This window comes from Embiotoca jacksoni, unplaced genomic scaffold (genome assembly GCF_022577435.1).
Source record: "Embiotoca jacksoni isolate LCO1_2020_lvr unplaced genomic scaffold, fEmbJac1.0.p SCAF_43, whole genome shotgun sequence".
In the NCBI taxonomy this organism is placed as follows: Eukaryota; Metazoa; Chordata; class Actinopteri; family Embiotocidae; genus Embiotoca; species Embiotoca jacksoni.
The window spans coordinates 2,245,205-2,259,353 of record NW_027185396.1 but is presented as its reverse complement, the minus strand read 5'-3'; the positions used below and the strand labels follow the sequence as shown (position 1 = coordinate 2,259,353).

The window sequence follows — 14,149 nt, the reverse complement described above, 5'->3', positions numbered from 1 at the left end:
GCTGGACTCCAGGAAGTCAGAGCACAAAGCACTCAGTAAAACTACAACTTGACATTTTTTTCATTAAATGAATGAAACCAGAATGAGATAGAGCGAGCTTGTCAGCAGGTTTATTTACTTCTGACGTGTGATATTTTTGTATTGTCCTGTACATCAGTGAGATCTAAGACTCACTGATGTTCGTACACCGCCGTCAGCTGCTCCTCTTTAACCTCCCGTTACACTGAAATACAAGATTATATTCATGAAGCATATTTTGGGTCACAGCCACCTGGTTTCATCGAGTTCAAAGGACCAAAATGTGTAAATAGCTTCACGCTTCATATTTAGTAACACTGAGACTGAATTAGATGAAAGAGCTTTTTTTAGCTGCAGCTTCTGCCTAAAAAAAATAAATAAAATCACTGCTTGTTTTAAATGACACGTGTTTTAAAATGTGTTTTTCCGTCTGACGTTGTGATTTATTGATGTACTTTGAGGTGTCGTGTTGTTTCCCGGATGGTTGGATGCAGTTATTGTTCAGGCTGAGTGGAGAAGTCATGTGGATAATCAGACCATGTGCTCATTAGATCTGTAATGCAGCGTATCTGCTCCCCGCATGCACCTGCGACGCCGTACGCAGCGTATCAGCTGATCGGCGTGTCAGAGAGCGCCGGGAGTCGGACGCAGCGCTCGGTCGGCCGCGGCAGCGTTTTGCAGCAGTGTGACCTGAAGCAGCTGCAGGGAGCGACGGCTCGGGGGGGTTCACCCTCCTTAAACTACATGATGCAACAGAACGTCAGCCTGGAAAACAAGTCGGGAGGTTGATGGAAAACCAGGCAGCTTCGTTAACGTCCCCCGTTTCTCTCTCCCTCTTCTCTACTTCTGCAGAGGAAGCTGATTACACGACGTTCGGCACCGACTCGTTGACCAGGAAGAAGAACACGGTGCTGTCGGCGGTTCTTCTGCGGCCCGACGCCAACAGGAAAAAGCCGCCGGTGATCATCAGCCTCCCCAGAGACTTCCGCCCCGTGTCCTCCATCATCGACGTGGACATCCTCCCGGAGACGCACCGCCGCGTCCGACTGTACAAGCACGGCCAGGAGAAACCGCTGGGCTTCTACATCCGCGACGGCTCCAGCGTCCGCGTCACGCCGCAGGGCCTGGAGAAGGTCCCGGGCATCTTCATCTCCCGCATGGTGCCCGGCGGGCTGGCCGAGAGCACCGGGCTGCTGGCGGTCAACGACGAGGTGCTGGAGGTGAACGGCATCGAGGTGGCCGGCAAGTCTCTGGACCAGGTGACGGACATGATGATCGCCAACAGCCACAACCTGATCATCACGGTGAAGCCGGCCAACCAGCGGAACAACGTGGTCCGAGGAGGAGGAGGAGGAGGAGGAGGAGGAGGCGCGGCGTCCGGCAGCTCGGGGCGCTCGTCGGACAGCGGCGCCAGCTACTACGGCTTCTCGTCGCACGGCGCCGCCGCCTCCATGCCGTCGCACATCATCCAGAACTTCCCCGTCGGCGAGCTGGAGAGCGACGAGGACGACGAGGACCTGGTGATCGAGGTGGGCGGCGAGGCCGAGCCAATCAGACGCGCCGCCTCCAACTACAGCATGCCCTCGCTGCCTCGGTACGAGCTGCACCTCAACCTGCGCACCGCCCCCACCTCCACCTCCACCTCCACCCACTCCATCAACGCCAACGGGACCCTGCCTGCCAGCGGCAGCGTCGGGTCGCTAAGCAACGCCAACGCTCCTTCTACCATGCCGTCCCCGGACAGAGCGATGGAGGGGCGGAGTCTGGAGGAGGACGGCACGGTGATAACGCTGTAGGGGGCGTTCACACACGAAACACTGGAGACACACCGTCGGTGGGGGGTGGGGGTGTGTGTGTGTGTGTGTGTGTGTGTGTGTGTGTGTGTGTGTGTGAGGGGGGGTACATTCAAGTCTGACACTGTTTGTATATCCCACTGCTTTCCTCCTCTACATGCCAATGACCACACGTGTGTGCCATAGTGGTGCCCCCCCCCCCCGCCTACTTCTGCAGGCATGTGAAAGGAGGGATGTAGTTTGATTCCCTGCTGTCCTCCACATTATTTTTAAAACCACTGGGAGCACTTGTTTTTAACCTCCACAGCTGCTGTTGCAGCGAGCTTCCTGTAGAGGGCGGAGACGAGTCACCTTCACGCTCTGCAGCAGGACTCTTCAGCTCCGGCATTTCTCGACAATCTGTGGCTGTTTTTTTGTTGTTGTTTTTTGCCTCGTCCCCCCATGCACCCCCCCTCCCTCCCCCCCTTCTCCCCTCGCCCCTCCACCCCCCCTCTCCCCTCACCCTCCACCCACCCACCCTGCACCTCACCAGGACCACCTGCCACCTGACAGCATGCGGCGCTTCCCACATGAAGCAGCAAGCGACAAGTTGTTTTTAATGGAGCAGAAACCGGCTAAGTCTGGGTTCAGATGCTTTGAGCTTGTTATTGACTATTATTTCTTCTGAGGTAAAGATAACTGATAATGAAAGCTTGATGATTTTTAATAATTCTTCGGGACCGCTCGTCCTCAGAAAAATCCCCTTTACCATGAAGCCTGTGATCTTTTTATTTTACTTATTTTGTTTCCTTCTTGTCTTTTTTATTATTATTATTAATATTAATACTTCACACAAGTGACTGCCCACTTTCCACCTGACATTTATGAATTAATTTCCCTCTCGGATCTCTTTCATATTGCACTCCTTCTTCTTCTTTCCGTGACAAGGGCTATTTCCCCTGCTGCATGTGTACAAATGACAAAATGTGAATGTGATTTTTTTAATTTGGTTTTGTTTGTTTTCTTCCCCTCTGTGTTTTATTTCTGGACTACGACTCGATATATCTGTACATTACGTTCATCTCTGTTGTTTTCCAGGCCGGGCCATCTGCGTATAAAAAGTGTTCTCCAGTATTTTCTGCAATATTTTTGTATTTCGATTCTTCTTGTTGAGAGAATTTAACACAACAGCTTGTTTTCAGACCTGCTTCTAAATATAGACTTTGGTCTTAAATGGCTCAATAACAGCTGAACTTTTAACGGTTGGCAAATAATTAAAGTGAGTTGAAACAACAGATCCATACAGTGACGATATACACTGAAACAAACACACACACACACACACACACACTGAGGCACTCTGTTTGACGAAGGTGAGGCAGGTTTCAGCGCCAACCTGTCGTTGGTGTTTTCCATTGAAATAGTTGCTTTCATTGTCTGTAATGAACTAAACTTCCACCTGCTTCAGTCTAGAAACCCTGTTTGCTCGTTAAGGCTCGCTCAAAGCGGACCAATCAGCAGCTAGTGGGCGTGGCCGAGGCTCTTCTCAGATCAGGTCTTTAGGAATGGACAGTCCGGACTGCTATTTTGAAAGTGAACAGATCGCATTTGGCGCGTCCAGATGTCACTAATTTATATGCGTGGGTTGCTATGGTAACGACGTACGTGCAGAGACGCAAGAAACCCGATCCGAGTCAGCAGATGCGTCCGAACTCAAGACGCATCTGCTGACTCGGATCTGATCTGATCTGATCTGATCGGATCTGATCGGATCGCATCTGCAGAAATCCGACTGGAATCTTCAAATGTGGTTTTGGATCCAGATTGCAAAAAAAAAAAAAAAAAAAAATCGCAAATCATGTTTTTTGTTGTTGTTCAGACTTTCAGAAATCAATTCAGGTACGACAAAAATGTGATTTCTGCCTGCCTGAAGTTCAATGGAGTTTCAGCGCACGTCATACAGTATAGGACGGTCGATGCTGATTGGTTAAAGGCTGCTCCAGTAGTTTTAAAATGAACCTGAGGTCGACACCTCAACAGTCCTGAGTGGACCGACCCGGACTTTGTGTGTGGTGACATCGGGCTCGTCATGAACTTCCTTCAAAGCAAAACAGCTGTTTTTGACAGATTAGAATCAAGTTTGTAAAAACTCTTTTTATTTACCGTCGTCTCCTGAATCACTTCGACTTCACTCGTAGGATTTTTTCAGGAAGAATTCACTCAGAAAAACGTGAGTTCACGATCTCAGACGGAAGCGGTTCTGACAGCGGCGGTTCCTGTTGACGAAGCGGATCCGTAGCGTTTATTGGACGCCCGTCGGTCCGTCACCACCACGTGCTGCTGACGGCCTCCCTGAGGTCGCAGCAGAGCCTCGATTATTTCTTATTGATGTCGCAGCGTATTTTGCTCTCCGGTTAAAACTGCTGACTTTAGCGTGGATTTATTTTTCAGTCACGTTCAGTGAACATCTCAGACTGGAAACCAACACAGCTCATGTTTGCACATCCTCTCCTGTCTGCATCTTTGTTTGGCCTTTCGTGGTTCAGCACACGCTGGCGGGACTCTGGTCTTCTTTCATTCCCAACATTTAACACAGGTGACGAATCGTAAGACTTTTAGAAATCATTGTTAATTTATTTTCTAACTTTTACCACAGGACACCGGGATTGTAACCACAGCGAAGTTTTTTTTATTTATTCTCTAATCAATCTGCATATTTTCTGTCTTTGTACACAGTTTTGTGACTTTATTTTTATATAACTGATGTTATTTTTTGTTGTTCATTCGTGATTGTTTCGGTCATAAATCTCACGATATTTTATTGCCCACTAGAGAAGATTTTAGTAGATGATTTTTTATTCTTCTGGCTAAAGACGTGACACTTATTTGTTTTTTTTCATACTGTGAATTATTGTTATTATTTTGCGGGGCGGGGGGGGGGCAGTTGTAATAGTGCAACCTCAAAACAGGCTAAATGTTTTGCTTTGATTATGGTGTTTTTTTTGTTTTTTTAAGTGATGAGCAATGATTTTTGCTTGCCAGATAAATCCTGTGCTATAGATTTGTAATGAAGATTGTCAGTATTTTCATATCAATGCTATATATGATGTAAATTTGTATCACATTAAATGAAAATGTTAAGATTGAACTGGAGATGTATGAATGAAGTTGTTCACCTGTAACTGCTGATTTTGGAGGCGCTGGAAAAAATAAACTAATATGTAGCAACAACATGTGTGTGTGTCTGGTAAATGATGTTATATATTGATCAGAGGAGGAGGAGGAGGAGCAGGAGCAGGAGCAGGAGGAGGAGCAGGAGGCACGCCGTGGACTCAGCAGCTCATTTGAACACGTTGTGGTGTTTGGCGCCACCTGCAGGACACTCCCGGAAGTGTTCTTTGCTCGATTTATTTCAGCGGTGGAAACGACGACCTGTTGCTCCGTCCGAACATTCAGCGGCACATTGAACCGAACAGGTGTGAGTATATCTGCTTTCGACGGTGTGACCCGCCGTCCAACCCCACCGCGACGTGTCCCGCCTCCCTTTAGGAGGCCGCCTGCTCCTCCGGGTGCTGCTGTCGAGCACGGACAGCTGAGCGTCACGTGACGTGACGTGTCACCAAGCATGGCGGCGCTGAGCTGAGGTTAGCAGCTCCACCGGACTGACACCGATAGCCTTGGCGTTTTCGTTATCTTTTCCCCCTTCGTCACCTGCTCCAGTCGCGGGGCCGGGCCGGAAGATGTCGGCCTGAGGGAGGAGCGGCAGCGAGAACCGAGAGATGCAACAACAACAACAACAACAACAGAAGTCGCAGTCGAAGGCGGAAAACTGTAAAACCAAGAGCATGTTTCTGTCTCGCGCGCTGGAGAAGATCCTCGCGGACAAGGAGGTGAAGAGGAGTCAGCACGGGCAGCTGCGCAAGGCCTGCCAGGTGGCGCTGGGTGAGTGGGCCCGGCCCGGCCCGGCCCGGTCCGGTTCCGTGTGTTTCCGTACGTGTCGTGTTCTGTGGTTTGAGCTCGTCTCAGACAGGAGGAGCTAACGTTAGCCCGGCCCGGCCCGGCCCGGCTCGGCCTACAGCCGGTTGACTGACAGCTGGATCACCGGGTTTCACATCGTCGCTCGCGCGGCTCGTTTATTGATCACGTCACCGCCAGGTGAACACGCGCTCAGGTGTAGCCGTCGCGAGCCCGGTGAGCTAACCGGACCGACCGACCCGTGTTGGTCCTCTGACGTCAACACGGTCACGGATCTCAAACCGCCAGGGTTCACTAAAGAACAACATATTCAGTGCAGAGAGGCACAACAACAACAACAACAACAACAACCCAGTGGGCTTTTATTTGAAGCCTCCAGCTGGATAACGTTTAAAAACGTACAGTTGTAGAAAAAACAAAGTTTACATCATAATATCGCCACATAAAAATAACAACAGAATATAGGTCACAACAACAACAACAACAACAACAATGAAGTCAATGTAAAAGCAAAACGATGTGAGTATGGCACCTTTCAAGCATTTTAATAGAGGAACAGCTGTTTGTCAGATGGGGGAGCCATCCCATAATATGGAACCAGAAAGTATGGACTTGAACAAAGAGTTTAACCTGTGAACTCACTTTAAAGTAAAATCTCAAATGAAGGAAATATTCCACGAACAGTTTGAGTAAAACTTAAAAATAAAAATACATATTTGGAAGAACATTTATATCGTAACTGGTGAGAATCCAAAACGTTTATGTTTCAGCTCTTCATTTTTCTACCCAGTTTGTTTGTTTGTTTGTTGTTGTTGTTTTTTAACTTGTTGATGAAGAACAATTCAGCAAAACCCAGAAGTTGTGCTGTGTTGTTTGGAGGTTCTGTAACAGAACCAGAGTCCGTCTCATTATTCATGATGAGCAGATCACAACACGGTTTCCGTCTGGCCGTGAACGTCTCCTCTTTCCCTTCTTCACAGACTGTCTTCACAATAATAATAAATAATAATAAACTTTATTTGTGTGGCACTTTTCTGAACTCCAGTTACAAAGTGCTTCACATAAAATACGCCATTAAAAACAAAGTGAACTCTAACAAGACTGATGATCGTGTAAAACAACCGTTCAAACAGGAGGACACAAGAAATGAGTTCATCACCAAAATCAACTCAAAGCAAAATCTAAAAATGCTTTTGTCCCTTTTACGTTTTAAGACGTGAATCTGGAGTTGTCTCTGATTAATCGGAGACACGGGGTTCGTTTGTTTTGAAACACCAGAGACAAGCTTTTCTGTATTTTTAGGTCAAGGACTCATTTTTTTATGACATTTTGTTTTCACAGGAAATAGCAGCTCATCCATGAACGTGTCATTTCTGGTGGATGTTGTGAAAGCTTGATCTCCGACGGTCGAGCTCACTGCTGTTTGTGTTCGTTGGGGAATTTGAATCGATTTGGTCGGTCACATCTGGCTGAATGCATATCGTTACTCAGACACGTGTGTGTGTGTGTGTGTGTGTGTGTGTGTGTGTGTGTGTGTGTGTGTGTGTGTGTGTGATGAGTGTGTGTGTGAGAGTGTGTGTGTGTGTGAGAGAGTGTGTGTGTGTGTGTGTGTGTGTGTGTGTGTGTGTGTGTGTGTGTGTGTGTGTGTGAGAGTGTGTGTGTGTGTGAGAGAGTGTGTGTGTGTGTGTGTGTGTGTGTGAGAGTGTGTGTGAGAGTGTGTGTGTGTGTTATGAATGATAAGGAATGGAAATTGATTCAGTTAGAACAGCTTAGACAGCAGGAATAAATGTGAAGGGTTCTTCAGAGTGAGGAAGAGGAAGGTCAGCCGTCTGCAGGCAGCTGTTCGGTCCATCCAGATGTTGTCAGCAGTAAAAGCACATCAGGGAGGTTTCAGGTTAATTCATGCTCTGTATACAGATACTACGACCTAAAACTCTGTCTGTGTAGCAACTAAATCTCCCGTGTTTCCCTTTTATAGATGAAATCAAGGAAGAACTGGTGAAACAAAAGTAAGTATTCTTCTGCACCTTTGAACGATGAATGAATGAACGATGTGAGTTTTTGTGATTTGTGATGTCGTTATTATTATAACATATCAGCAGCCCTTAATGTGATCTGTGTCTGCAGCTCGAAGCATCTCAACAGCGTTGGCCATCAGGCTTTTATTTTTGTGTTTTAAAGTTAAAAGTAAAACTTTAGTGCTTTGAAAATCTAAATGTGTAATAAAATGTTATGAACATCTACTGGAGTTACAGGAGATCTTCGGTTTTATACCGTTTTATACTGGATGTCATTTTCTTGCTGTAAAGCACTTTGCCATACAAACAATGTTTATTATTATTGTTGTTATATATGTGCTGTCCTGTCCTCCCTGCAGGGATGGCACCGTGGTCCCACCCAGAGCCAACTACATCGAGGCAGACAAATACGTGCTGCCCTTCGAGTTGGCCTGTCAATCAAAGTCCCCCCGGATAGTGAGCACGTCTCTGGACTGTCTGCAGGTTGGTGTCTCACACACACACACACACACACACACACACACACACACACACACACACACACACACACACACACACACACACACACACACACACACAGACAGACAGACACACACACACTGGCTTGTGTGCATGCCTGCAGTTAGATGAACTCCTGCAGGCTGGTGTGAGGCTGAAAGCTCGCTACACCTGTTTCACACGTCAGACATGTACTTAAAACAATGGCTTTACATTCCACACACACACACACACACACACACACACACACACACGCACACACACACACACACACACACACACACACCCTGTAGTTGCTTCTTGTACTGGCGCTACTTCCTCTGGTTATAATCCATTAAGCACCTCCAGTGTGTTGTTGGTTGGAAGGAAAAGAGTCTCAGAGGATCAAACCAACATTGTGTTTTATTTCTCTTCTTTTTTTATTCCCTTAATTTTACTTGTGTTGTAGTTTTATAGTGTTTTGATCGTGATTTATTCCAATGAAGCTCCTTGATATTTGTTTTTAGAAGGTGCTTTGCTATTTTCTGTCGTGGTGTACAGGTTCGGTTTTACAGAGTATTTCTTTCAGCTGATGACATCGTCAGGGTTATGTGGACTTCGGCTTGTAAGCTGGGGTTTCGGACACATTTTGTCTCGTCACAGTCAGTCGTTGAGTTGTGAAACATCTGTAAAATGTTGTGCAATGTATTGTGGGATTGTTAGCAGAAAAGGAGTGTCAATCCCACGAGCTGGATCAATTTACACTCAGAATTTAAGCTGTAAATAAAAATGTCAGGTCAGTGAATGTAGTTTTCTGTGGGTTTTTGAACGCAGCCTGTAATTTTGTTGTAGAAAGTTTGTGTTACAAACTGAAGGCGAGGACTTTGAACGACATCATCGTTTACAGCGTCAACACATTGAGTTCAACTCTGGCACATGAAGGATTTATGCTGTTGTTCCAGATGACACACGTCCCTCAGTACACTAACACAGTACTCTTACATGTTGGGACTCTTATTGTGTTGTTTCAAATCACACAGACAGGAAATGACCTCATCATGTGACCTATTCACCCTCCAAAATATCTGCAGCTTTAATTATTTTACCCAGAAATCAGTGTGTTTTTGTGTCCTCTGTTTAACACTCAATAAACACTGATTCTTCTGTCCAGCAGTGGAAAAGAAACACTTTGTGTTCAGGAACAGCTGCAGCTTCCTCAGATACTTTTAATTTGAAAATCCTTTATGCCTGTGGCCCCGCCCCCTTCCTCTACGGAGCCAAGATGGCGACCGTTTAGGGTGGAAAGTGTCCAGAGTTTCACTTCTTCTTCTTTGTAGCGTTCTGAGTGATTCATCCTGGAACTTGTAGTGTTCTGATGGTTCTGTACTGACAGAGAACACACTGATGTACTCAGAGTAGAGAGTTAGTGCACAAGTAGAACATCTGGAACACTAGTACAACATCTGGAACACCAAGTAGAACATCTGGAACACAAAGTACAACATCTGGAACACCAGTACAACACCTGGAACACCAAGTAGAACATCTGGAACACCAAGTACAACATCTGGAACACAAAGTACAACATCTGGAACACCAAGTACACCACCTGGAACACCAGTACACCATCTGGAACACCAGTACAACACCTGGAACACCAAGTAGAACATCTGGAACACCAAGTACAACATCTGGAACACCAAGTACACCACCTGGAACACCAAGTACACCACCTGGAACACCAGTACACCATCTGGAACACCAGTACACCACCTGGAACACCAGTACACCACCTGGAACACCAGTACACCACCTGGAACACCAGTACACCACCTGGAACACCAGTACACCATCTGGAACACCAGTACAACACCTGGAACACCAGTACAACACCTGGAACACCAAGTAGAACATCTGGAACACCAAGTACAACATCTGGAACACCAAGTACACCACCTGGAACACCAAGTACACCACCTGGAACACCAGTACACCATCTGGAACACCAGTACACCACCTGGAACACCAGTACACCACCTGGAACACCAGTACACCATCTGGAACACCAGTACAACACCTGGAACACCAGTACAACACCTGGAACACCAGTACACCATCTGGAACACAAGTAGAACATCTGGAACACAAAGAACCCCCCCCCCCCCCCACACACACACACACTCTCTCTCTCTCTGCAGCTCTAACCTTTCTGTCGTCTCTCCTCGGCAGAAGCTGATTGCGTACGGCCACATCACTGGCAACGCCCCAGACAGCCGAACGCCGGGCAAGAGGCTGATCGACCGGCTGGCGGAAACCATCTGCAACTGCTTCCAGGGCCCCCAAACCGACGAGGGAGTCCAGCTGCAGATCATCAAGGTACCACCCAACAGCTCTCCTCACATCTGGCAGCTCTCAGATCCTCCAGCTGTGAGCGTCGTGGTTTACTGGGAGACCTCCACGCTGCATGTTTCTGTCTGTTCTTTGAACACATTGTCAGCTGTGATTTAAACGTTGATCCCTTTAATGAAACATTTTCTAGTTTTAATCAAAACTCTGTTGATGCAGATTGAGTTTTAAAAGCCTCCCAGTTCTACAAATGTCACGCAGCAGCATTTATCTAAACATGCATTTATCCTTCACTCATAAATTTAATGCCTTCTTTTCCCATGATTTACAGTGCATCCGGAAAGTATTCACAGCGCTTCACTTTTTACACATTTTATGTTACAGCTTTATACCAAAATGGATTAAATTCATTTTTTTCCCCTCAAAATTCTACACACAATATCCCATAATGACAAACTGAAAATAGTTTTTTTTTTTTTAACTTTTGCAAATCTATTAAAAATAAAGAACGAAAATATAACACGTACATAAGTATTCACAGCCTTTGCTCAATACTTTGTTGAAGCACCTTTGGCAGAAATTACAGCCTCAAGTCTTTTTGAGTATGATGCTATAAGCTTGGCTCCTATTCTTGGGCAGTTTCTCCCATTCTTCTTTGCAGGACCTCTCAAGCTCCATCAGGTTGGATGGGGAGCGTCGGTGCTCAGACATCTTCAGATCTCTCCAGAGATGTTCAATCAGGTTCAAGTCTGGTCTCTGCCTGGGCCTCTCAGAGACATTCACAGAGTTGTCCCGAAGACACTCCTTTGTTATCTTGGCTGTGTGCTTCGGGTCGTTGTCCTGTTGGAAGATGAACCTTCGCCCCAGTCTGAGGTCCAGAGCGCTCTGGAGAAGGTTTTCATCAAGGATGTCTCTGTACATTGCTGCATTCATCTTTCCCTACATCCTGACTAGTCTCCCAGTTCCTGCTGCTGAAAAACATCCCCACAGCATGATGCTGCCACCACCGTGCTTCACTGTAGAGATGGTATTGGCCAGGTGATGAGCGGTGCCTGGTTTCCTCCAGACATGACGCTTGGCATTCAGGCCAAAGAGTTCAATCTTTGTTTCATCAGACCAGAGAATTTAGTTTCTCATGGTCTGACAGTCCTTCAGGTTCCTTTTGGTAAACTCCAGGCGGGCTGTCATGAGCCTTTTACTGAGGAGTGGCTTCCGTCTGGCCACTCTACCATACAGGCCTGCTTGGTGGAGTGCTGCAGAGATGGTTGTCCTTCTGGTAGGTTCTCCTCTCTTCACAGAGCAACGTTGAAGCTCTGTCAGAGTGACCATCGGGTTCTTGGTCACCTCCCTGACTAAGGCCCTTCTCCCCCGATCGCTCAGTTTGGCCGGGCGGCCAACTCTAGGAAGAGTCCTGGTGGTTCCAAACTTCTTCCATTTACGGATGATGGAGGCCACTGTGCTCATTGGGACCTTCAATGCTGCAGAAATGTTTCTGTACCCTTCCCCAGATTTGAACCTCGATACAATCCTGTCTCGGAGGTCTACAGACAATTCTTTGGACTTCATGGCTTGGTTTGTGCTCTGACATGCACTGTCAACTGTGGGACCTTATATAGACGGTGTGTGTCTTTCCAAATCATGTCCAATCAACTGAATTTACCAGGTGGACTCCAATCAAGTTGTAGAAACATCTCAAGGATGATCAGTGGAAACAGGCTGCACCTGAGCTCAATTTTGAGTGCCATGGCAAAGGCTGTGAATACTTATGTACATGTGATTTTTTTTTTTTTCGTTTTTGATTTTTAATAGATTTGCAAAAATTTCAATTTTTTTTATTTCACCTTGTCATTATGGGGTATTGTGTGTAGAATTTTGAGTGAAAAAACGAATTTAATCCATTTTGGAATAAGGCTGTAACATAACAAAATGTGTAAAAAGTGAAGCGCTGTGAATACTTTCTGGATGCACTGTATAAGAGCTTTAACATATTTAAATAAGTGTCAAATACCTCTTATCATTACTGAATTGAAGCCGTTATTATGTCCTATTTATAGAGCTCACTTTTCCATCTGTCTCTGCCTTGTCCTCAGATTCAGTTACATTTCCTTAGTGATGGGTTTAGTGTTTGCAGCAGGAGGTTTAAACCACAACGGCTGCTCACTGTGGTTCCTTGTTGTTAATGAATCACATCCTGGTTGGATGTGAAGGGCAAAGTCTGTCCTGCAGGAAGCAAACAGTCCTCTGTGTTGACAAAAGATTTGTAACAGCTCCTGTTTGACTGCATTCCCTGAAGCAGACCTGAACATAGGTGTGGTCTGTTCACACTGACCAGTGCAGGTGGGTTTGAACACAAAATAATATTAAATTAAAAGTGCAATTAGTGATATGCGGGCCCTTGCACCCAGCGTCAACATCGAACTTTGACGCACCGCCATGACGACAACCTTTGACGAAAACGATCGGGCTTCTCAATATATCATCATCAACGTCTTACAGCTATTCTGTGCCGATTTGATGTCGATGTGATCAACCAGCTCGAAAAGAAGCACGTGAAAGTATGAAAAATATAATTTCCTGTTGCTAGCAGGTGCAACTTGTAGTTTCATGGAGAGACGCTCAAAATGGCCGCCACGCCATGGGCACACCGTTCGACGAAAACAAATTCTTTTAATAACATTTCATCCCAAAGGGGTTAAGATTAGGCCGACAAAATTTCAAGTCGGTACGACATATTCTGTAGGGAGGGTTCGTTAAAGTACAACAGATACAAATCGCCAAAAAGCAACTAAATTCAAAATAGCCGACTTCCTGTTGAGTTGAGGTCACGGTGCCAAGATACTTTTTTTGTAGATCTGGGTATGATACACATGTCCACTGAGTTTTGTGCAAGTAGGTGGAAGTAGGTGCACGGGCTGCGAGCCATTTAGCCACGCCCACGAGCGAAACCACTGCAATATGTAATTCTTTCACCACGACTGACGCATCTGCCAAGTTTCATGAGTTTTTGAGCACGTTAAAGCCGACAAAAAGGTGATTTATTTGTCAGAACAGGAATAATAATAATTCGTTGCATTGCTCACCACAGTTATAATAACAGTTAAAATCACAACTACAGTTTAAAATAACAGTTGAGATCACTTAACAACAAACACACGAAGACACTCGTGGAGAGAGAAGCCAGTAAAAGGATCATAAATAAAAGAAGCTAAAAGCCTGCCTGAATAAAAACGTTTTTAACAATCTTTTAAAAATGACTGAAGACTATTAATCTGCAGCTTGAACAGAAGGAGAGAAGTTGAGTGGTGATTCAGCAAGTTGTGAACGAGACGTCCTGTATGATAACGCTGGACTTCCTCTTCTGTCCTGTCTGTCTGCCTGCCTGTCTGTCTGTCATTTCTGCCTGCCTGTCTATCATCTCTGTCTGTCCTGTCTGTCTGTCTGTCTGTCTGTCTGTCTGTCATTTCTGCCTGCCTGTCTATCATCTCTGTCTGTCTGCCATCTCTGCCTGCCTGTCTATCATCTCTGTCTGTCTGTCTGTCTACC

The 14,149-nt window shown here is 46.0% G+C and overlaps 2 protein-coding genes across 4 annotated transcripts in view; both read left to right on the top strand.

Annotated features, from left to right (window-relative positions):
- The window catches only part of pard6b (par-6 partitioning defective 6 homolog beta (C. elegans)), a 23,941-nt gene extending 18,920 nt beyond the window's left edge, over nt 1–5,021 (top strand). The window contains exon 3 of the mRNA XM_069169263.1: nt 871–5,021. Within this exon, the coding sequence (XP_069025364.1) occupies nt 871–1,814 (944 nt within the window). The 3' untranslated portion in view covers nt 1,815–5,021. The remainder of the gene's footprint in view (nt 1–870) is intronic.
- Nucleotides 5,022–5,121: 100 nt separating this feature from the next.
- The window catches only part of arfgef2 (ADP-ribosylation factor guanine nucleotide-exchange factor 2 (brefeldin A-inhibited)), a 34,364-nt gene continuing 25,336 nt past the window's right edge, over nt 5,122–14,149 (top strand). For all 3 annotated transcript variants that reach the window (XM_069169261.1, XM_069169262.1, XM_069169260.1), the window contains exons 1-4: nt 5,122–5,732; nt 7,744–7,774; nt 8,143–8,266; nt 10,490–10,636. In XM_069169261.1, coding sequence (XP_069025362.1) covers nt 5,570–5,732; nt 7,744–7,774; nt 8,143–8,266; nt 10,490–10,636 — 465 coding nt within the window. In that variant the 5' untranslated portion in view covers nt 5,122–5,569. The remainder of the gene's footprint in view (nt 5,733–7,743; nt 7,775–8,142; nt 8,267–10,489; nt 10,637–14,149) is intronic.